The following is a 23,577-nucleotide window of genomic DNA, read 5'->3' on the forward strand; positions in this document are numbered from 1 at the left end:
TCCCGGTGTGATCCACAAGCTTCTTGTCCACAGTCGAAAATCTAACACTAATAATAATAATGTGTTTTAGACCTGTGTATGGAAACACACCTACAGGAGCTGTTGAGCCCATGCTATGAAGCTCACAGTGCCCGGATGACTTTTACACACTATGTGGATTCAGTGACCCCACTTTACGTGTTCTGCCACTGCATGGCTGATTTGCTTTGGTTCCTAAACACTTCCTCTTTGCAGTGACGCCACTTAAAGCTGATTATGGCATATCTAAAGTGAAGAAACTTCTCAAACTGATTTGCTGGACTGATGATTTACAGTAACATGCTCAAGTTCAGTGAGCTCTTTAGAACAGCCCGTTCTTCTACAGCGTTTGTACACGCAGACGGCTAAGTGCTTGTTGCTTTAAACACATGCTGTCGTTCCAATCAGGCATTAGATACTAATTATCTTCCCTTTCCTGCAAGTTCACCAGGACAAATTTGAAATCTTTATTATCAATTTGCTGTGGTTTACAGGTTTGTTGTCTTTGTAGAAAATACAGCAGCTCCCCAGACGCCTTACAACACCAGTTCAGTGCCACGTCCTCAGTGTAATCCTTTCCTGGTGGGAAATTCATTTTTACACATCTTTATGTGCATTTGTGACATTTAAAGTAAGACATGCTCATTTCACATTTTTTAATGAAGCAGGGTGCATAGAGCAGGATGTGATGCCGCTCATATATTAAAAGCAGGGTGGGGGTGGGTTAAACATCAGTGGAGGTGAGGGGCAGGGTGGTTGCACTGTAGGGTTGGGGTCCTGAGAGAGGCCGGGACGGGCCTGAGGCGCCAAGCGAGATGCAGGCGCGGCACGGCTCCAGTCTGCCAGGCCTTGGCTTTAAGAGGGTAAAGAGTGAAAGAACCAACCTTCCCGTTGATCTGAGTGGTGAGATTTGGATTGTTTTTTTGGATGGCGGGGTGCAATGGCGATGGAGGGATTTAAGATAAAGTGAGAAAGAAAAAAAAGAAACAACAAGAGGGGCAAAATAAGGAGTGGGAGGAAGAAGACAAGGAGAAACAGAGAGAGTAAAACAGGCAAATATCTGCTTATCCGTTAATGAGTGAAAAACAGCCTGTACACATCAGTGGCACACACACACACACACACACACACACACACACACACACACACACGCACACACACACACACACACACACACACACACACACACACGCACACACACGCGCACACACACACACACACACACCATATGGCATGTAACAACCCAACGCAAACCCACCATGCACTCAATGAAAGATACACTCTAACGTAACAAGAATAAGGCACACAGGGAGTCTCACAGTAAGGACCCCACCCCCCTACCCCCGACCCCCCAGTCACTCACACACACACACACACACACTTTCCCTTCCCTGTCTTTGACACTGCTGCAGCATCTGAGCCCTCCACAGCCTGTGAATTAAGACAGCATTAAGGAGGTCGAGGCTTGCTGACAACCAGACTTCATTAGGCACACAAAGCAGACATTGTGTTACCGCTCACATTTATTCTGCTCATTGACTGTGGGGGGAGCTCAGCCACACAGCACCCTGAAATCAATGAGCACATAAACATGCTGCCCTAACAGGATTAATCCAGCACTCACCTTGGAAATTATTCTACCATGAACCCAGTCCATACTTAGAGCAGATTCATTTCTATGGAGGCGTGTTGGATTAGCTAATACCGAATTCAAAGGACAATATCCTCGGACACTTTTTTACCCACTGGCTGATGAAAAGATAAACACTGATTAAAAAAACTGTAGTAACAGAGTTGTAGATCTGCTAAGCCCTCTAAACCCGTGACTGTTACTCTCACCCACAGAAACAGCAGATACCGGAGCTTTGAGAATAGAATAGAATAGAATAGAATAGAATAGAATAGAATAGAATAGAATAGAATAGAATAGCCCAGCCCTTTATTGTCATTGTACGTGGGAAAAAACTTTGAATTTTACCCAGTTGGGTCCATCCATATTTAGACATTGACACAATCATTGATATTTTTACAGTTATATAGTAAATATGAGCCTAAAGTGCAAACTCTCAGCTTTGATTTGAGGGTATTCATCTATACATTCATTTACCACAGGTTGCCAGGATGAAGTAAGTAGAGACACTCAAACCTCCCTCTCCCTAGGCTCTCCTTAAGCTTTTCTGGGGGAATAGTGAGATAGAGTAATAAGGTTTCCACTATGTCTGCCCCAGGTGTGTCAGAAACCCCTGGTCATATATCTAAAAGCAGTGCATTTACTGTGGGCCTCTCCTGAAAGGCCACGGTCCACTCTATGGGGGTAAACTAAGAGAATGTCTGGAGAAAGCTCATTTCTACTGCAAGGACCGGCAGTCTAATTCTTTTGGTTGCTATCCACAGTTCCAGGTAGTAAGGGTTAGGGTTAGTAGATCAACCAGTAAATCAATGGCTCTCTCTTTATCACAAGGGACCAGTCCAGTATCAGCATCACTGTCTGTCTGTTATTATCATGCTCGACCCCTCCTCCATGCTAAAGTATTAGTATTTCCTTCATCTGTTCAACAGGTACAAAGTTTGGAAATAATTTCAACTCTAGCATTTTCATTTGGAAGTTCAATAATAGTTCTGAGTGATCACAGGATCCTTTTCATGGTAGAGAAAAAACTCCTTCAGAGCTTCCACCCAAGTACAGTGCCTATCAGGAGGTAGGAATACCATTACCCACGTTTACCAAGTTCACCATGCTGTGAAAACTTAAGATCAGTCTGTAACAAAATTATAAGAGTTTAACTTATAGACTCATGATCACTGACTAAAAACATGCTGAAGACAGTCAGGGCATGTTTGACTGTCAGTGGCACTGAGTCACTGGTGTTTATGTGACATATGACAGAAGTGTGAATTCTGAAATTGGGCGACATACCTTCTGCTCAGAATCAGCATATTTCTGCAGGGTTGACTAGACAGAGCAGATGGGAACATACATAATGACCCAAAACATGCTTTAAAAACAAACCCAGAAGTTTTTAGAGCTAAAGTGGCTGATCAGTCAGTCAGCTGAACAAGCTGGATCGTACTGTTGCAGAAAAAAGTTGAAGGCTGCCGAAGGAAAGAGCTGCAGAAAACGTCTGGTCATAAAGAGAGCTGTGGTTTCAGGGAGGCGCTTCCTGCAAAAGATTCTGGACAAACTATTAAACATAAACATTTTATTCCTGATTATATGAATTTGCACAATGACCAGTTGTTTGGTGGTTCATTGGTTTCAACCCCTTGAAATAAAGCTGAGAGTCTGCACTTGCTGCATGACAGTTTAATTTCAACTTTAATTGTGTCACTGTCTTAAGAACCAACTGTATTTTCTGTGTTTTATAAGCCTAACATAAGCTGCATTGACTTACACATTTTTAGGTAATTTAGCCTAATAACGAGGCTTTTCCGGTAAGTTAATGAATTTTGAGAATGCTGCTGATGTAAGACTTGCCATCCATTAGTGCCACAGTTTACTGGAGGACACTTACTGGAAAGAAAATATTGTAAAAACAAAAAAAATAACCTCAACTGTCAATCTATAACCTACAAATGACAGGATCACACGTCTGTGGGACTGCAAACTTAATACTAAATGAAGGTTTTTAATTTCTTCCCTATTTTTACAGCTTTGAAAGCTCAACAAAAGTTAGTGAACCTTGAGTAAATATTAATTACTCTTTGCATTTTTATCTAATTTTCTCTATATTGGCACTAAAATATTATTAGACCCCATCAATCGTATGGTTGTGTTAAAGTGTGTCTATAGGGCACTGAAGCCAGTTGATCTGCAATGTTTAAGTTAAAAAATATTTAAAAGCTAAATGGACCAAAGAACCTCTTCTGTGTTCCAGGTAATATTTTATATATGAACTAAACATTGACAAACTCATTCACTCCCAAAAATAGTCTCTCACGTCCATTAGAAGAAGAAGTGAAAACAAAGCAAAGCATGTTAAACAATAAAATGCAGCTGTCTTCATGTGCAGATAAGAGGATAAGCATTTACAGACATGAAAAGTAACATATACGGTCAAAGTATATGACTGACGCCTGAGTGGAAACGAGACTGTGGACCAGAGCGACAAATATAGAGAAAGAAACTAAAAAAAGATGAAGAGAGATACTGGTAGGGAAGGAAGACAGACACATTGGCAACATATTTGTGACATATGTTGCAGTGATTGCTCAGAAGCCACAGTGTGAGATGAAAATGGAAACGCAAATACTGGCACACCTACAGAGGTTACAGGTTAAATCAACATAGGCAGGAACCTTGAAAAGAGAAGCAGAAATAACAAGTCACATGATTTATATTCTCACTTTGTTGGCTGCGGTTCTTGTTGGTGGCTCAGTGGAGGATGCTTCTTGTAAATGAGATCAAATATGTACATTTATGTGGAAGACAAACAAAGTGTCCTCAAAACTATGCCTGAATTTTCTTCACTACCAAGATGGTTAACGGACAGTTTTCTTTAGTTCCCAAAGGCAAGTTTTTTGTTTGTTATTCTGAGTGCTCTGCTACGATCTGCTGTTTGGAAAACGATACACATGCAGTGTTAAGTAGATAAAAAATGTACATCTGTTCACACACACACACACACACACACACACACACACACACACACACACACAAAATGGCACTAGCAAATTTGGCTATAAGTTCAAATAATTTCAAACTGAAATGAATGAGTGTGCTTTCAAACTTTGTTTAAGATTAAAGTAAAGAAAGAAGTCACATGACTTATCAAGTCTTTTGCCCATTTTTGCATTCCTTTGTTTTCCTGTGTTGGTTTTGTTTCTGTACCATTTTAATTAATGCTGCGTCAGGATCAACCTTCTGCAGTTTCATTGAAGAATACTGAAAAAGCACCACATACTTAACCTAAACCTCATAATACATTTTTAAAAAGGTTTTACCTCAGTATTTTTGTCACACACGAAAAGTTTGCTGTCAAAGAAAGTGAAACTGCAGAAGACGACACCAGGTGCAACTCCTGTCAGCTAGGAACAGGAAACAGAGTCTGCAGGACTCTCAGTCTCACCAGAACTGAACAACAGACGACTGGACAAGTGTTGCCTGATCTGATGAGCCTCAATTTCTGTTGTGGCCTTCAGATTATACAGTCAGAATCTGCTATAATCAAAACAAAAAGAAGCATCCGTCCTAACTCGCAGGATAGTTTCTTGGCAGACGTTTGTATCAATGTTTACATGCATAAATCCCACGTGTGAAAACCAGTTGCTACTGATTTTGATTGAACACAGGACACAAACCCCTCCTTTACAAGTTAAATTCATCCATTAACTTTTTTTGCTCTTTATATAACACCTCCTGTAATACATGTGGTAAAATGATTACAAGTATCTCAAATATTTCTGCCATATATCCACATAGAAAAATAACATTTTGGCTGGGAGCTGATTTCCATCTCTTTGTGCATGGTCCTGCAACATCTGCACCCTTATTGTTTTCCTGTTGGACTATGACCTTCAGCATCCTGCAGCTGCTATGATGTGTTCGCTTTATAATATCCAAACAAGCTCAGTGTGGTGTATAAAGGACATCTTAACATAACAGACAGAAAATCTGTTTTTTTCTCTCTCTTAAATGGCAATAATTTGTCACTAACTACCCAACAAGCTTGACTAGTGCAATAGCTTTCTATCTAGTCTACCTGAAATTGTTATAAATCATCTACAACTAATCCCGAATCCTGCAGCCCGAGTGCTTAGTAGGACCAGAAGGAGAGAAAACATATTACAGCAGTCCCTGCAGTGGCCATCTGTCAGTGACCTTATTGACTGTATTTCTTTTTACTTGTTTTTAAAGCACTTCATTGTCTTGCTCCACTATATATGTCTGACATGCTGACAGTGTATGAACTAGCAAAGACCCTCAGGTCCTCCAGCACAAATCGGCTAGTTTTTCCAAAGTAAAGGACACAAACCCATGGGGAGGCAGCTTTTAGCTGTTATGCCCCGAGCTGCTGGAGCAGTCTGAGTGGAGGAACTGAGAACAGCCGGAAATGTTGAGAACTTGAGACTCAAAACCCGTCTTTTCACCTTTAAAAACTATTTGAATCCGTTTATCTCATTACATGTTGCTACGTCCTGCTATGGACTTGTTGCTTGAACCACTTTGGCCTGAACTAACCTGCATGACGTTGTTATACAAGTAAAGTTTCAGTGTTTCTGGAGCAGATCTGTGCAGTGAGGATCTAAAAAGCCATTGCACCCTGTGATAACTCTTCCTGCTTATACTGAATATAAAGAAGTATCTCCACCGTATGACCTCACTGTATAAACAGGGTCCTTGTTCTCAGACTGAGAAGGACCTGTCTGTGCTGTCAGCATCGCTAACATTGCTGGTATTTCATTGAGTTGTGTGAACTGGGTCATGACGTCAGACAACAAGTGCATAAAATCGAAGCTGCTGTCTGTGAAGTCTGTCGTTTGCATGTTTCTTGTGCTGAACGCTGCAATTTAAGCCTTAAAATCGGGCATTATTCTACCATCAGAACAGAGCATGTCATCTTTAGGTGTCAACTAGCTAGCTACCTTTCTGCTACCTTCTAATCCTATTTTCCATGGAAGAATGTTCTTTTACCACCCAGGAGAACAGCAACACTGAAAGAATTTGGACTGTATTTAACTCTCAATGGTGCCCTGATTCTTGTTTGAAATTAAAGGAGCATGTAGATCCTGAAATGGCTAATAATGCCAGACGTAACAAGCAGCTAAAATCAGAGCTCCTGTTTGTAGTTCTGTGCTGGAAACAGCAATTTAAGTCTTGAAACTGGGCCCACATCTTACCCACTGACTCCAGTGGCGTGTAGGCTTGCTGGCAGGACACAGGATTATTGCAGGTATCTCCTCCTTTCTCGTGCAGATGGAATGAATGAAAGAATGAATTTTACACATTAGCTCTGTGATCAGAGATGAATGTGGTGAGGGAAAAATCAAACCAAACATCTCTGCCTGTCTTTGTTTGACACACTGGGGAAAAATAGATTGTGGGGCAACGGTTTAAGAAGCAATGCTCGACATGATGGAAAACACGATACAACAGCTCCAGTTAAACAGCACTAAAGATTTGGGTAACAGCTGTATTTATTATGCAGAAGCTTTCAAATGATTTTAAGTCCGACTGCATCAAAGAGAGCTGTCAAACGAAAACGAGATTAAAAGGAGAAATGAATCAACAGCATGCTTTGAAAATTGCCTTTGAGAACCTGATATTGGCTGAGGCTAATTGAGTTGTTTGTTGACAAGACTTTTGAGAAAGCCTGAGGCTTCCTTTCACCCTGCTGGCTTTGCTGCTTTACATCCAGCCAACTGCATGGAGGGGATTTCCTCTCCACTTTTTCCCCACTTGCGACGTACATCGGTGAAGGTGTCAGCTTCTCTTTTGAGGCAAGACCCCACACGTAAAACCTCCACTGCCCCAAAACAAAGAGGCAGAACCGCAGCCAAACTCTCTTTCACCCCTGACGAGTCAAAACATCCCCCCAGGTCACTGTGAGGTTAGGCAGGTCAAGCAAAGTAACAACAGAGCAGAGGAGCAAAATACATAAATCAGCACCCAGGAGACAGAGACGAGACAGAGAGGCAGAAAGATCAGGAAATGACAGTGTGAGGCTGGAGGTTTGATTTTCGCTGCAGTCACATCCGGAGAGGCAGTTTTCCTGTTAGCATTCAGGAGGCAGAGCTGGAGGTGACGAGAGAGCACCGTTTTTGCTGCAGGCGGTGACCCGAATGGCAGCAGGGAGGGGGGCGGCCGAGGTCAAGAGGGAGCTTACCTCGAACATAAAGGTTAGCCGGAGCCGAATAACGAGTCCCAGCGCTGTTGACAGCCACACACTCATATTTGCCCTGGTCCGACTCCTCGCTGTTTTCAATCTGAAGCGCTCCTGGGGAGGGAGGTTAAAATGTCACAGTTAAGATCTGCACCACACACACTGAGACACACAGACACACTGTCCACAGGTGTCGGCCTGATCGTTCAAACACAAAGCTACCCATAACTTGGCTGAGCAGTAATCTGAATCCAAATCTAGTCCTAAATACAACTAACTAACATGTTTTCTTTAAGTTTTATCATTTGATCTTATTATTTATGATAACTTTAACAATTAGCCTTTATTGTGCTGACTCAGGCTTTCCAGCATTTTCTCATTCCAGGGTTTCAAATACTGACATTTGTCAAGATATCCACACCTACGGGATCCATTCTGTGACACATCAGGTTAATGACAGCACGACTTTCACTCCCAACTTGTTACAAGACTTCACATTTAAACCGGGGACTCTATATAAAAGATATGTGTAAGGTAACCTCTTGGTTTCTGCAGGCTGCATTTTAAAAACTCAAGATTAATATTTTTTTTTAGCATCACCACGTTGTGCTTTTTGGAGCCAGAAGTAAGAGGACGGAGTGCTAAGATGTAAGTTAACACTAGTAAACGTGGTTAGCTGGCTGCATTCACTTTACAGGTGCCACGCACAGACACAGGTATCTGCTGATTAGTGCCAAGTGGCGTCCAAATTAAATAAAATGGACTCCTTGGATGTTCTATTTGCACAATTAACAGCAAAAGCAAACCACATTAATACTCCAAATTAGATACTGTAAAATCTACAGTTTCCCATGTCAGCAAAGCAAAAGATCAACAAGTAACAATATCAAAAACACTGTAGTCACCCCCACACGGGGGTGTGTTGGGGAAAACTAGTTATAAAGACAAAAAACATTATTTTGTAAAGTTGTAAAGAGTTCGGGAGAGTGCTGACTTACTTTGGAGTTTTTGTGGAGTTACAGAAAACAAACAGGAAAGGACTATTATTCTTTTAGCCTCTCATTCTTGTTTGATGGCTTCGAAAGACAAGAACTCCTTCTGTGTGTCTTTGCAACATCAGACAGAAAAGCAGCATTTGACACCCTGGATAGAAATGCATTGGTACAACTATCACTGTCAAAATGTGTTTTAATCTACAGTATAGCTAAAAATGTCGTGTAGAGACACAACCAAAGGGAGTCTGTTCTAATTTTCCTTATTTTCTGTCACAGATGTGCTTTTACAAACTTGGATGTTAAATATCCAAAGTTTCAAACAAAAACATTTTTTTCAGAATGAGAATAATATGAGGGCCAATTGAAAATTAAAAAAGGAATATTTTGACATCTGAATCACATAAAGCACATTAGTGGAGCTCTACAAGACAAACCTGGACCTGGAAATGAACAGAACAGATTCCATTTAATGAAACTGTTTTTGTTCAAATGGATGGAAATTGAAGGCATTTGTTTCAAAGTCTACATAAGCGATGTACAGCTAAACACAACTGGCCATGAAATTTAATTTCCTGTTTTTCTGGCAACACCATTTCCAAGCTGACTGCTGCACTACAGGATTCCCAAGAAGCAATCTGAGGCTGTTTATTCTGACTGTCAATCAAAACACTTTCAGATTCTTGAACAGAACAGAAACAAGTGAAACAGAAGATTTGGGCCTAATTGCTGAAAGTGTCTCAGGGATTCAACAGCTTGTCATTTCCAGATGTTAAAATGTTAATGCATGAAACCCCCGACTGTTCAAAGCCTTCAGTAACACTTTACATAGGTTTCTCCACTAAACTAACCTCCACTGATCACTGCTATATAAACACATAATACATACCTGACATGGTGATTTACATCCAATCACACCAAAAAGCTTCTTTTGCAATTTCATAGCATTTAGAAAAATGTAAAATTAGCTGTCATTGGTGAGGTTAGCTTTGAGAAAGAAAGCAACATGTCTTTAGTAATAATGTGGTTTTATGTGTTGACTGTGACATACATCATGCAGTGTAGCAGCACACAGTAAAAACTATGAGAAATAAAAATGTACATATTTCAGAATAAATCCTGAAATGCAACATGGGATGGGTGTGTGAAGCCAGTTTAAGAAAACAAAATGTGTGTGTGGCAGCATCCCGGGTGGATCTGGTGCACAGTGAGCCCAGAGATGGAGGAGGAACAACCTTCATCTGGGATGCAAGGACATTGTGCAGCGATGTATGTCCTTAAACAATCTCCCACTCTCTCTCGCTCTCTCCATCACACACACACACACACACACACACACACACACACACTGTACATGTACATATCAGAAATCCTTGGGTCAAAATACTAATTAAGAGAGCTCTTCTTTCAAAAGTTTCTCCCAGAGAGTGTCCAGGCGACTGAGGAGCTGAAGATTGAATCATTCTCTATTTCCATTTTAGCGATGACTGTTTGTCTCATTGGACATTCAGCACCTCCTGAAGGAAGCAGCATTTCAGAAGAAAGTGCGTCACTCTCTCCTGAGCTGATGGATGTTTGCTTTGGCCTCTTGGCATGAAAAAGGCTGACAGGTGCTGCAGGAGAAGGTGTCATATCACACATAGAAAAGTATGAAACCCTGAACAGAATGTTGTTCTCTACCAGAACTTCCTTTGCCCTTCACACTTTGAGCCTGATATGAGTACATATGCAGCATGTATGAGTGGGAACCATGTAAGAGCAACATGTTCTTGGAATGTGCCGATCCAATCTGAAGCTTATCTGATTGAAATTTCAAGGTAGATTCACCGCATGACTGCAAAGGCTGTACCAGTCGGCTGGGGTAAAGAGACAGCTGAGCATTAAAGCGATGCTACCAATTGACCATTCGGTCTGCTTTACTACCCTGATTTGTGGCCATGAGCTGAGGGTAGTCACCAAAAGTAGAGCAGATGAAGAAAACGGCGTCTTTCTGCTTGTCAGAGAGAGGGTGAAGACCTCAGAGTGCAGCCACTGGTCTTACACATCGAGAGGGCTCGCTAAGATTTGGGCATCTGAGCACAATACCTCCTGGGTGCCTTGGCCACGTCCAACCTGGACGAGATCCAGGCTGGACAAACTGAGAGATGCCTCAGTGGTGGCAGGAGAGATGAAGGTCTGGGCATCTGTGCCACTAAGACCTGGTCCCAGATAAGGGGTCGAAAATGTCTTATGCTAATCAATGCGAGCACAGTCTCACTGCAGTGAGGAGAAATCATTATAAAATTCATGGTGATTGACACAAACTGTTGCGCTTTCAGGTTGACAGAATGAAAAAGAGACGCAGAACTTTAAACAGTTCCTTTTGAGACACTTCAGGTCCAATTCTTTATTTATCTTGGAGGGTAAATAATAATTGTTAGGCACTGTTTAAAATATGAATCTACATTTTAGTGACTCCTGTGCACGCCACTGTCCTTGCTTCCACTCTGATAACACGACACCATGAAAATGGAGTAAAACAGCTGTTTGATAGAAAGCAGCTGCAGCTTGTCTTCAGTGCTGCATTCTCATTCTGAAGGTGAACTCTTCCTTCTTGCATGTGTACAGTAAGTAGTAGCAAAATAAAAATGATTGCATATTATATCAAAATGGCATTATTTTGCATTTGATAAAAAAAAATGTCCAACTCTGTTTTATAGGACTGACAAACTCAACACTGTTCAGCTGCACCAAAATTTAAAGTGAGACTTCAACCAAAATAAGTACTCATGAAGCTCGGCAGACAAGCATTAATATTTCCTGGTTTTCTGAATTTGAAAACTTTTTACCCGCCTCTTTCACGACCATACACACCTGTGCACGGTTTTGTGCTGAAGGCAAAGAAAGTGTTGGAACAGGCAAAAGGACAGAGGGCTGGAAATGGGGACACATCGAGGTGGAGAGAAGGATGAAGGCGACGAAGGAGAAAGGGAGGATGAGTAGATGTTTTTCTGTAGCCAGCATTCTTACCTCTTATTGGTGTACCACCTGTGAGGTAATTTGAATGCAAATAAGATTAAAGATAAGCATTAGTATAAAGAGAAGAAGTGAAGCAGAAAGACAAGAAGGCAGGAGAGCAAACAGATACGAGGAAGCTAGGCTCTCCCTATTCAAAAAACATCATCTCTGTAAATATTTCTGATATTATTCAATGCTGAATAAGTTCAAGTGTTGGCACAGAGGGAGAAATAAACTGAATGTTTATTTTCAACCAAAACCAATTTCATAAATGACAACTGTGGAAAATGTTTTCTGAGTGAAAACCATTTTCTTCACTAGACACGTGATTTATTTTCCCCACGAGATCTGGAAAGCACAAACAGTTTCAGTAATGCATCTTCACACAGCTCCGACTGGCAGTCTGTCATTTGTGCATCTACTTATTTACTGTAACACGGTACTTATTTGAGTTGCACACCTGGCTATTTGCGCCACAGAGCTGGCTTCCTGTTGTGATCATAAAGCTACTCATCATAAAACCCCACACCTGCTTTTCCCTGAAAGCACCAAGCTATCAAACACTTGACCCTCATTCACCAACAACATGTTCTCCTGCAGAACACGGCCTGCTCGCCTTCTGATGCAACGCACAGAAACCTTCATGCGTCCTAAAATGTTCTGCCTCAGTGGCTGAGAACTGTGCTAGCTTCATAATTAGTACAGTGCATTAGCATACTACAGATGTATTTTTATATTTGGGTCATCTAAATGCTCATCAGTGTTTTCTGTGTGCAGCGCTCAGGGCGGAACAACTGAATGATCTGAGATTTGTTTCTCCCAGTATGGATGCTTCTGTGTTTTACTGACATTATTTTCTATAAATTAAATGTCGTGCTTTAAATATTACAGTCAAGGCAGAGACAAAGATTAAGATCGCCTTCTTTTATAAAGAAACGTCATCAATTAAAGGGAGACATGGTGGTGAAAATGTCGTATGTTTGTACTTTCCTTCTCTCTTTATTTAATTTTGAGACAGTTTTGCTTCCCTCACATGTGAATGACCTCATAGCGAGATGCTTCTCTGCATGGCTTTTGCATGTTCTACCTGTACCTGCATGCATGTCCTCCAGGTGTCCTGGCTAACCACCACAGCACAAAGACGTCCCTGTTATGTTAATTAGTGATTCCAAAATAAGTGTCTATGGATAAGAGGTAGTGCTTAAAGTGTATTTAATAAAGTATAAGTGTATGTATGAATATATGGTGTGAATGTGGCTTGTAGTCTTAGAGGATTTCAGGGGTCAGCCAGTCCATGTCTACTCTCAAAGAGCCTTTTTCCTCCCACTTGAAGTCGCCAATCTACACTTTTGTTTCCTTCTGTTTTCTGAAGGTTTTTACAGAAGAATGTTTTCAGAGGCTGATCCATGGAGCAATTTATTCATAAAATTAGATTTTTTCTTGCTTTTTTAAAAACTTTTAAAATGATAGAGATTTCCAAAATTCCCTAAGCAGAAATTGGTTTAGTGGTTTCATCCTCAAATATATTTTCATCCTGTTCTTCTTTAGTGTCTCCCCTTAAGCTCAGTTTAGATATCATTTTCATACAATAGGTAATAAAAGATAATAACGTACACCTCAACAAATGTATTAATGATCACAAATGCATGGCTGTAAATAAGTGTGTCACTGTCTGATAACATTATATAAAGCTTGATAACTAACAGCTCACACTTCTAATGACTGCTTAGGCCAGTTTCAGCAGTTTTAATGTGAAGGTTCAATCAATAATTCCTTGCTTAAAGTTTGGTTGCCGATGACTAATTATTCCACTTTCTGGCTATAATTCAACCCTGAAGAGTTTTGAGTTATTTTGGTATCCCCAGGTTGTATTAGTCCTATTTATTTCAGGAGAGATTAAGTATTTCTATTTTTAAGAAGCACACAAACCCTCCTGGTTAAGTACAAAAGATGCGCTCCTTTCACTTCGTGGTGTAGAAGTTGGTTCTGGGTCTGTAAAATGAAACCAGTACATAATCTGTTTTCTTTCTAGTGGTCAAACAAAAAATGACCCCACTGCTCGTTAGATCCATGACCTCAGTCAACACTTTTTTGTATTTAAAAGAACACTATGTTGCAATTGGAAGTCATTTTCTCAGAACTGAAGAAATTATCGCTCGTGTCTGGTTTCATAAAGCCAAGATGGTGGTACCAAAATGGCAGTGTCCATCTTTTATATACAGCCTATGATTATAGGTATAATAGCCTTTGGAGCTGTCTGATAGTTAAAATCATTAATGCATCACAGACATATAAGAAGGCTACGAGCACACTAAATTGTTTGAGAAATGCAGAGTGGACTTTCCACTTTGTTAAAACCATCTTTAATGCTAAATAATACTAATAACATGAAAGATTCTGGCCTGCAGAGAGCATATGAAGCAGACAGCTGCCAAGAGTTCCTCTTTTAATGGAGATAATTAAATTTAATAAGCTGCAGTTGAGCAAACTGTTATTGTAGGTGAATGAAATTTCGGGTCAACAGCTACATGAACCTCATCTTCACCCCCTAAAGCTGGTTAAGACGCTGTTAAGGAGAGTTCAGTTATAATTAAAATTACAGCTTGTTGTTATTCAAACACAACACTCAAATTCCTATTTACATAATATTAATTGTTCAGCCCTGCTGCTGTTCATTCGGTGCTTCTGTAATTTACTGGTGTAAATAAAAGGAACCATTTGAGCATATTAGGTCATATGCAACAAATGGAAGAGAGAGGGATGGTTACTATGCAGATTCTCCTGATCTGGATAATAAACCAAGCCGCTTTGACAGGAAAACAAAGTGTCAGATACAGGTGGTGAGAAAGAGCAGAAGAGGAGCCCTGGAAGCTGTGTGGCCCCCGGGAGCTGATAAAGGAGACATCAGCAGCTTCCAGAAAGCGGGGCTGGACATTACCGAGACCTGCCATGACTTCCCTCTCACAGCTGCCTGACAGCTGGATGTATCCCACTGCAGCAGGAAGTCGGGGTGTTATGACAGATTCAGGGCGTCATTGTGAAAAATAATACAATTTTATTATATTTTCACAATGTCTGGATTGGAAGGATTATTTTGTTTCTGAAGTAGAGTCCACCATCTCCATATATCAGCTGAGAACATCAACATCGCAGAGTCCTTGTATGAAACTGTGTGAAGTAAAAACCTCCAGCTTTGTTTCAGTTTCCTTTTCCAAGCAGGATGAAGCAAAAAAACCCAACATATCATGTGACTGGCTGTTAGAGGGGGCTGACATTGATTTTATATATCGGTTTTCTTGCAATGCAGAGTAGCAATGCCGGTTTCACACTACACAACATTTTTATCTGTTGAGGTGGTCGCTGAGTCAGATCAGGCGATTACAGAGTCATAAAATCTAGAGACAAAACAGACTACATCTTGCTCCCGAGGCTGGCTAGACAGATACTACAGGGATGTGTTGCTGGCTGTGTTCACAGCTTACTCCTTACTTTTTATAGGTGCACATAGCTGGGTGGCAGGAAAAACACAAAAACAGGAAAACTAATGGCTCGTGGTTCTCTCTTGTTGGTGCCTAATTTCTCAAACTCACAGAATTGAAGGAATCATAGCAGAAGACAGAAAATAATTCTGTCATGGTCGTCTTTCCCCTCCCTGGTGGATCAAACATCTGCTGCTATGCACAAGGCCCACTGTCATTCTCAACTTGAACAACTGCCCTACATCATCCTGATGTGACCGTAATGGCTGATACGCTGCAGGCTGACTCCAGCATCAGGGAGCAATATCTGACCAAATAACAACGAAGATTTTGTTTTAACCTGTAGACTTCAAAGTCTGTAGTTTTCTCATCCTTATCCAGGATTTTTTAGTCACAGTAGAAGTTAAGCAAAGTTTTAAGTTGGTTTTTGCCTTTTAATAGTCAGTTCATAACAAACATGAAGTTTCACCTCTTGTTGGAAGGTTTTTGAAGAGGACAATCTATAGTATTTTCAACATTTTCAGAAATCACTCACTTATTCTAAAACTTCTCTCTTTTTGCACCACATGGAAAATTTATTTCACGTTTGGTGTGAAGAGATGATTCTGAGAAAGGCCTTTGGTGTGCAATGTGCTGCTGTTGGCTGCGTCACTGCAAAAACAGCTGCACACTGAATTATTGCGTCTTCACTGAATTCAGATCAATTACAACATTATCAACTGTTTCATCTTACTCGTCTTCCCAAGATGTTGAAGAACCTCCCAGACTGAGGCTGGAATAGTTGGAAATATTCAGAAGAATTATATTCTGTGTACTGTAAGCTTGATCCAAAGAAAAAAATGTCAGATAATCTTTGCTTGGATTTCTCTTTCTTTAAAACCCGTATCTTGCGAGTGCTTCACCATTCTGAAACTTCAGTTCTACATGACTAAAGTACCAGTTTGAGAACATCTGGCAGCAAAAATAACTGAAGTGGGATCTCCACATGTCATGAGCAGGATCACACCTCAAACAGTCCCTTTAAGTTGTTACCTAAGCAGCAGCCAGTCCCTGAAGTGTTGCTTCTCATCTGTCATGTTTACATACAACATTATCAGTAATAAGTATGAAGGTTGTGGTCCTTGCTAGTGAAGTCTCACCTACAAATTAAATAGTTGATTTCTTTCTGATTTCTAAAATGTGGTCCATTATGGTCTCAGCGGTTTTCAGTGACTCGCAGTAGTCAGTAGTGACTCAGCTGAGTCACAGATTTGTGGTCATTCGGAGGTGAATGTTACACCCCAAGCTTACTGTCGGGCTGTCGCATTGCTCCTCTTCTCTGGGGTCTCATTGTTCCCCCCAGACAGCCAGATCTCATCCTGAAACTTTGTCCCTCGTTGGTTTTACATCTTTTATTGAAACATTGGCAGGAAAAAGCTGTGCAGAAGATTTTTATGTTTTTTCTTCTTCAAACAGAGCAAAGGCCTCAGATTGAAAAGAGGATGAAGCTATTAAAGTTTGAAATGGATCAAATGCATTTAAAAGGACTCCTCTTTATAATGAAAGCTATTGAAACAAATAAATTGAATAATTCTGAGGGGCTGACTTTATCTGTTTCACTTTCCTGGCGTGCCATTGGATAACTCTGATTCTTCCAATAAAGGAAGGAAGCCATCTGTGCTCGACTGCAGAGGGACTCCATGTGACAGTGGGGCTCTATGAACCAAATTGAAACAAATTGCCGTGCTGTTCAGTTAATAATATACAGCATTTTTGTCCCTACCTGAGGCCCTGACTGTGTCTTGGGAAAATCCTGGGGGTGAACTTCAGTGCCAGCGATATCCCAGAGCATGTCTGTCAGCCTTTCGTCTCCAGCCTGTATTGAGATGCAAGCAGCCTCAAGAGGGGCCCCGGGCCCTCTGCGATGGGAAATCTGCTTCTTAGCATTGCTGCAAAGCTGGGAGGGATGTTTGAACCTGAACACCCGATCCAACGATGCGTAGGTGCTTACGAGTTTTGGCAAGACTCAAACATTTCTATTTTCTCTCAGAAAGTGAGCAGAAAGCCCAGCTGATAGGTTGCGCAGGGCTCGGTTACTCAGCCAGCAGCCATCCAGCTCTGCTGTGAGCCGCTCAGCCCGGATTGGTGGAATGAGATGCACTATCTGCTTCTTTGGATGCTGGCAGCCTCCTCACTGAGCTGCTTTACAGGGCTGCCTGTGCTTTAACATTCATCACCGTCTGTGGGGTCTTAAGCACTCTTGGCACGCCAATAATCCTGCACAGGTGCTGCTCAGGTAATTACTGAACCTATGAGGTTCTGTTCAAAGTAGGAAACATTAGCCTCCATCATTTGCTTAATGTGTACTTTACTCTTAGCAATTTCAGTTGTTGCTTACCACTTCACCTTAAGTGTTGTTATTTTTTATGTAATTTTTTTGATCAGTCATCTGTGCTATGGTCATGATTCCGTAAATGTCTGCATGTAAACACAAACCAAATCCCATGAAGAGACTTATTATATCCAGTAAAACAGAGTGTTCAACACTAACAGTGTGACACTGACAGGGCTGGGTGCTAATATCTGAATGAATTATTAAATGAACCAAATAATATACATAAACATATTAAAAATTACTATCTAAAACTATCAAATTAAAAGAAAAGCTGGCTTAATCAAAATTTTTGAAGAAAAACTTTGGTTTTGGACAGAAACCAAGCTCAGAGAGGTGTACCACTCAGCCAGACTTTCTTTGCTTATAGTCGCTCAACCAAACCTAAAACCCCAGTTAGAGAGAACTGGTTTTACAGCAGCGCTCATCAACTTTCTCTGCTGCTTCAGTTTCACTCTTCCTCTGTCAAAATGGAGCAACTGAATGTTGCCTACTTCAGGCTTGTTCCTCTGAGACTATGTCAGTATCTCAAAGTCTGCATCATGTTCCAGCTCCGACGGGGCTGCTGGAACTGATTGCATCTACTCGAGACAATACTTGCAATTGAAGCGTCACAGCAGATTTCCAAAAAGCCTGAGAAGCCGTTTTTCCCTCTGCGTCACTTAAAATAGGGCTGGATCCATTATTTATTTAATTTTTTAAAGATTATATATATGATTATATAATATATAAGAGCACGGAGTAAATGTATTTGTATTTATCTGTAACTTTATTACAACTTCCTTTGGTATATTAGTAAGACATGGCTCAAGGTTGGATGTTTAAAATGCATTCATTCAACACAGAATTCATACGCTTCACTTAAGAGTATAAGAAAAATCTGGTGCTTTTCACGTCTGCATAGCCAATACAAGTTAGCATGGTGCTCTAACCGGATGAGAGGAGAGCCATGATACTGACAACTCTGACTTTGGGTTCAGTGTATCTCACTAAGCCACTTCTTAGTACATCCCTCTTGTTGGTGAAAACATAAATGGACTCTCAATCAATGCATATAAATGTAATATTGCACAGACAGTGCAGTGTTATTATGATATGTGGATTCACGGCTGCACCTTTTCAACAGGTTTTCTACTAATTGAAAATGAATGATTAACGCCTGAAGAATTCCATGTAACGTGCCTCTTATTGCTTAACGGAGATCTGTGTGTGAACCGACTGAGATGAGTGCTTTACCTGATCGCAGCTGCTTAATGCGCCCATTGCTGCTACTAATATCCACAGGCAGGAAATCTTTGAACCAGTAGATCTCTGGATCGGGGTTTCCGCTGGCTGCACACAGCATTGTAGCCGTGCGCGTTCTTTCCACAACCTTCAGCTGGGGCCCCATGTCTATGGTGGGGAAGCCGTGCGGTATCTGGTCCTCTGTAAAAACGACAGACAAACACACGTCAGCACTCCTGGACATGATACAGACAAGTCTCAGCCTGGCTCTGTCAGATTTTCACTGCTCATTCCACAAACCTTCAGGTTGTAAGGTTTTCCCCCCATGAAATTCAAACACAGTGAAATCCAGCTCTAATGTAAGTATGGCGGGGCCACTGCATGACTAATCCTACCACAGAATTCCTCGTCATGGATCTGTGTGAACGAGAGCGAGGGCGATGCAATTTCACTGCCGGTAAAATGCATTGTGACGGAAAAAGGCTCCTACCAAGCACACATAATCTGACACGCTCGATGCAGTCAGATCACAATCCTGCCAAATTACAGACCAAATGTAATAAAATCACAGGGTGAAAATCCCATTCCACACCTCTGTCCGTGCCCCCGAGGAAGGACAGTTTTACACACCTACTTGAGCTTTTCTCATACAATAAACTTCAATTATTTAGAATTCTAATCTGTAATTTTTTATTAAAAACATCATTGCAGAGATGTTTCAGCATAAAAACAAGGGTACAATTTCATGAGTAAATAACAGAAAATAAGGTTCTGGAAGTTTGCTTGAACCTTCAGCTACAAAACTATCAAACCTTGAAGGATTTTTTTCTGTTTTCAGTATCAGACATTGCACATCTTTCACCCCACAAGAGTGCAGGGCATGCTGATAGAAGTTGCTGTTACTGAGTGGAAGTAATGAAAAATGTATGCTCCATCCAAGAAGTAGTATACATACACAAATCAATTAGGAAACCATTACTTTGATTACCTTCTTTTTAATACAAAAATATGCTAACAGCATAAACATAATCATCAAAGCTCTACAAACAGGAGAGTTTTGATATACATTGATATGAAACAACATACAAAACAGACATTACCTCCAGCTAAAAGAAGATTCTTTATCTGATAATTACATCAGCAAGCCGATAGAAACTGCAAAAAGCTGAAATCATTTCAACACAGCAGGTTAACAAGCACCAACTCTGGTACAGCTCTGTTCACTATTCTTCAACAATTCAGCATGAAGCAAAGTAAAGGGCAGCATACCGTCGAGTCCTGAAGGGTCATGATGATTAGTCACTTAAAGCTAAACTTAAATCTTTTTTTTTCATTTAGATTGCCTCAGTTAGTTTGCAAATAAAACCACTGCTCAAATTTAACATCTAATTTAACATTGCTATAATTTCCTTGGTGCCTGTCAGCATATAACATTTTGGCTATTCTCCACAGAGGTTTGGATGATTTCTGTGAACAGCAGTCCAAGATAACTTCTCAATAACATCCTCAAGTTTCACTACATGTTTTCATTCATTTCAAAGTCACACAGAAGAGATTCAAATAAAAGCACAAGTCTAAAGTTAAAAGGTCAAGATTATACTCCAGCTGCCTCCCTCTTCCCGCTCCACCACAATCACCCACACATGCAGGGCCTTGGGGTAGGGGTGTGTCACCAGGGTGCAGAGGAGACATCCCCCCCCTCTGTCCCCTTCTGGCTGCCTCTGCCTCAATTTTATCCCACAACTTAGACATTCACATTACTCACACTCTCATTACACATACATTTAGGATCTTGGGGGTGGGCACGCTACACGGATTCCAAATTACCATCAGGGTGTACACCTCACCCCTGGCGTCGTTGCCCACCTCTCAATTTTAAATACACGTAGACATTGAGGGCTAGCAGGAGGGGCTATACGCTTACCTGCTGCTCTGGCAGGTAGCTCCATGCCCTCCTGGGTTTTAAATGCACCTTAGAACACACATACATCAACACTACATATGAGCGGGTGGAGGGAGGTTTGGAGTCTTCCTACACCCCCGTTCTCTGCGGCCTGCTGGAGTGGGGGGCTAGGAGGAGGAGTTGGCCGTCCGACTGGGGTCTGGAATGTGGGGCCACCCTGCTGCTGCGGAGTCGGGGCGGTCTGCTTCTCCCCACCGCAGGGAAAAGGGTAACATCACCTGGGTCTGGGCGCAGTTTCCCCCTCCAGGGGCAAGGGTACCTAGACCCGGGGCTTAGAGTACGCTTGGGGAGTGTGATTGTGTGTACAGCGTCTCTTTATGTCCGTCTCCACGTTGGGTGAGTGTTGAGTAATTGTATATGAGAGCATGAGGGTGGGAATAGATGTTTGTATCTGTGTGTGCCTGTTTGTCTGTGTCTATATGTCAGGTTGGGTATCAGACCCCACCTCTCTGGGGACATCTCAGGCCCTCCAAGGTTTGGAGGCCCATCTCCCCCCACCACTTCCCCTGCCGGTGGCAGACGCCCTCAGACATCGGTGCGTTGGTGGTTCTTTGTGTCCGGGGGTGGGCGTCCAGGTACCCACCGGCTCACTCCTTGGCGGCTGCTTATCGGGGCCTGGAGCCTGGGGCTCGCTCGGGCCACTTCGGGGATGGGGTGCCCTCGGCCTCTCGGCCCGGGGCTCGGTCACTCAGGCGCAGCTGGCTGCCGGCGGAGCTCACGGGCACGTCACTGCAACCCCCCCGGTTTCTGCTCCGCGGCTGCTGAGTGACCCCTCATCTGGGACTCTCCTCAGCTCTTTCTGGGATAGTGGCGCGGCTGCCCCTCTGTTGGTCTTCCTTGGTCTCTTGTGTTCTGGGGGCCTCTGGATGTCTGGAGTCTTGATCTCCTCCATACCTGCTTCATGCCCTGGAGGACGGGGCAGTGGCCCCCCACACCCTCTAACAGATCATTACATGAAGGAACCTTTTAAAAACAAGCGCGTTCATGCTCACAGGTGTACACACGGGTGATCACACACACAAATTACACCCTTTTTGGCTCCTACCTCAAAGCACACTGTGCGCTGTCGATCTCACGTGCTGCACAATAATGTTTAATATTTAGTATTTACTGTCATATTCCCATATATCATTGTGATCTTGTTTATTACTCTTGTCTTCTTCTGCTTGCTTTCTTTTTTTCTTTCTCAACAGGTGATCCAGGTGATCGATATATGTATTTTTTGTCTGCTTATTCTGTTGGTTTTTGGTTTTTGCCCTTCTCCCCCGTCCCTCTTCTCAGCTGTTTTTCTTTCCCTCTTTCTTTCTCCCCTTTCTTTCCACCAGTCAAGTCTGTCCTGTATTCAGCAAGTGAAAATAAAATAAACAATAAAAGGTGAATCAAATGGACCATTACGGCGAGGCTGGGATGGTCCATTTGGTAAAGTAAATCCGTTGGGCATCTTTCTTCGCCTTTAGACAATAATTCTGATGGCAAAAGAACCAAACGGGACAGGTTAAAAAAAAAAAAAAAAAAAAAAAAAAAAAAAAAAAAAAAAGGTCAAGATTATAAATGACCAAATTTATAAAGCTGAATCAATTTACATTACGTTCCTGCTGTGAGCCTCAGCAGTATACAGCATACTCACTTACTGCTACATTATCTGAGTGAAACTAGATACCTAAAATATTTTTGTCTATTTTTCGTCAGTACTTTAGAAAATCTTAAATATTTAAGATAAGATAAGATAAGATAAGATAAGATAAGATAAGATAAGATAACCTTTATTAGTCCCACACGTGGGAAATTTGTTTTGTCACAGCAGGAAGTGGACAGTGCAAAAGTTATGAAGCAAAAATTAGAATAAAATAAAATAAGAATAAATACAGTACACAACTGTACAGAATAGAATAAAATAAAATACTATATACAGTAGAATAAAATAGAATAAAATATACAATGAGATAAAAATAGAGTACAAATGCTACAAATACATAAACTTGACATAAACTTGAAAGTTACATTCATGTATTGTTCACTACATCAAAATATGGTTGTCACTGATATTGTTTGTACTGTTCTAGTGTTTATTTAAAAAAATGTTTCTTTAATCTTTGACATTTTCTTCCCTGCGGTATTAAAAATGATTACAAGTAGTGAGTATTCTCCTTAGTATTGAGCTTGAAACCCTTGTATCATGAAAACCCTACAACCTGAGAAGACCCTGTGTTACACTCTGAAGACCATGATGCAGATGTTTCTAACATTTCAGCTCGCACTTTGACGAGCTCACTGTGCCATGACAGCCTAAAATAAAGAGCTTAGAATGAGTTGTGAGGAGGGAAGGAAAGATACTGCGGTGACACATATAAAATGAAAACCCCAGGGAACGAAAGAGAGGTGACAGCCAAGATGCCTCAAAGCTGCTGCAAGATTTTCAACATCAACAAACAGCTTCTCTGCTCCACACAGAAAGCAAATGAGACCAGGCATTTGTCATGGTTTCTGCTGGCAACAGGGGGGTACACAGGAGCACACACAGGAGCACAGCACGGAGCCAACGCAAAACGGACAAAAAACTGCAATTCCATTAGTGGCCACTTGGGGCTGGCTCCAAAGTGAGTCAGTCGGAGATGTTTAAATGTCCAGCTTTACAGCAGAAACAGACATGGTTACAATCAGGTCCAAAGCAAAACTGTAGGAAATTTCTTCTTTACCCCTCCTGTTTCGTTCA

At 41.5% G+C, this 23,577-nt stretch overlaps 1 protein-coding gene across 23 annotated transcripts in view; it reads right to left on the reverse strand.

The window, feature by feature from the left end:
* ptprfa (protein tyrosine phosphatase receptor type Fa) overlaps window positions 1-23,577 on the reverse strand; it is a 330,493-nt gene that overhangs the window by 129,095 nt on the left and 177,821 nt on the right. For 12 of the 23 annotated variants that reach the window (XM_025899236.1, XM_019345881.2, XM_025899242.1 and 9 more), the window contains 4 exons: window positions 18,914-19,102; window positions 11,840-11,857; window positions 7,842-7,952; window positions 903-914 (listed from right to left, as the gene is read on the reverse strand). In XM_025899236.1, the coding sequence (XP_025755021.1) occupies window positions 903-914; window positions 7,842-7,952; window positions 11,840-11,857; window positions 18,914-19,102 (330 nt within the window). The remainder of the gene's footprint in view (window positions 1-902; window positions 915-7,841; window positions 7,953-11,839; window positions 11,858-18,913; window positions 19,103-23,577) is intronic. The other 11 variants (XM_025899243.1, XM_025899240.1, XM_025899238.1 and 8 more) reach the window with 3 other exon arrangements.

Source organism: Oreochromis niloticus, linkage group LG15 (assembly GCF_001858045.2).
Source record: "Oreochromis niloticus isolate F11D_XX linkage group LG15, O_niloticus_UMD_NMBU, whole genome shotgun sequence".
Lineage (NCBI taxonomy): Eukaryota > Metazoa > Chordata > Actinopteri > Cichliformes > Cichlidae > Oreochromis > Oreochromis niloticus.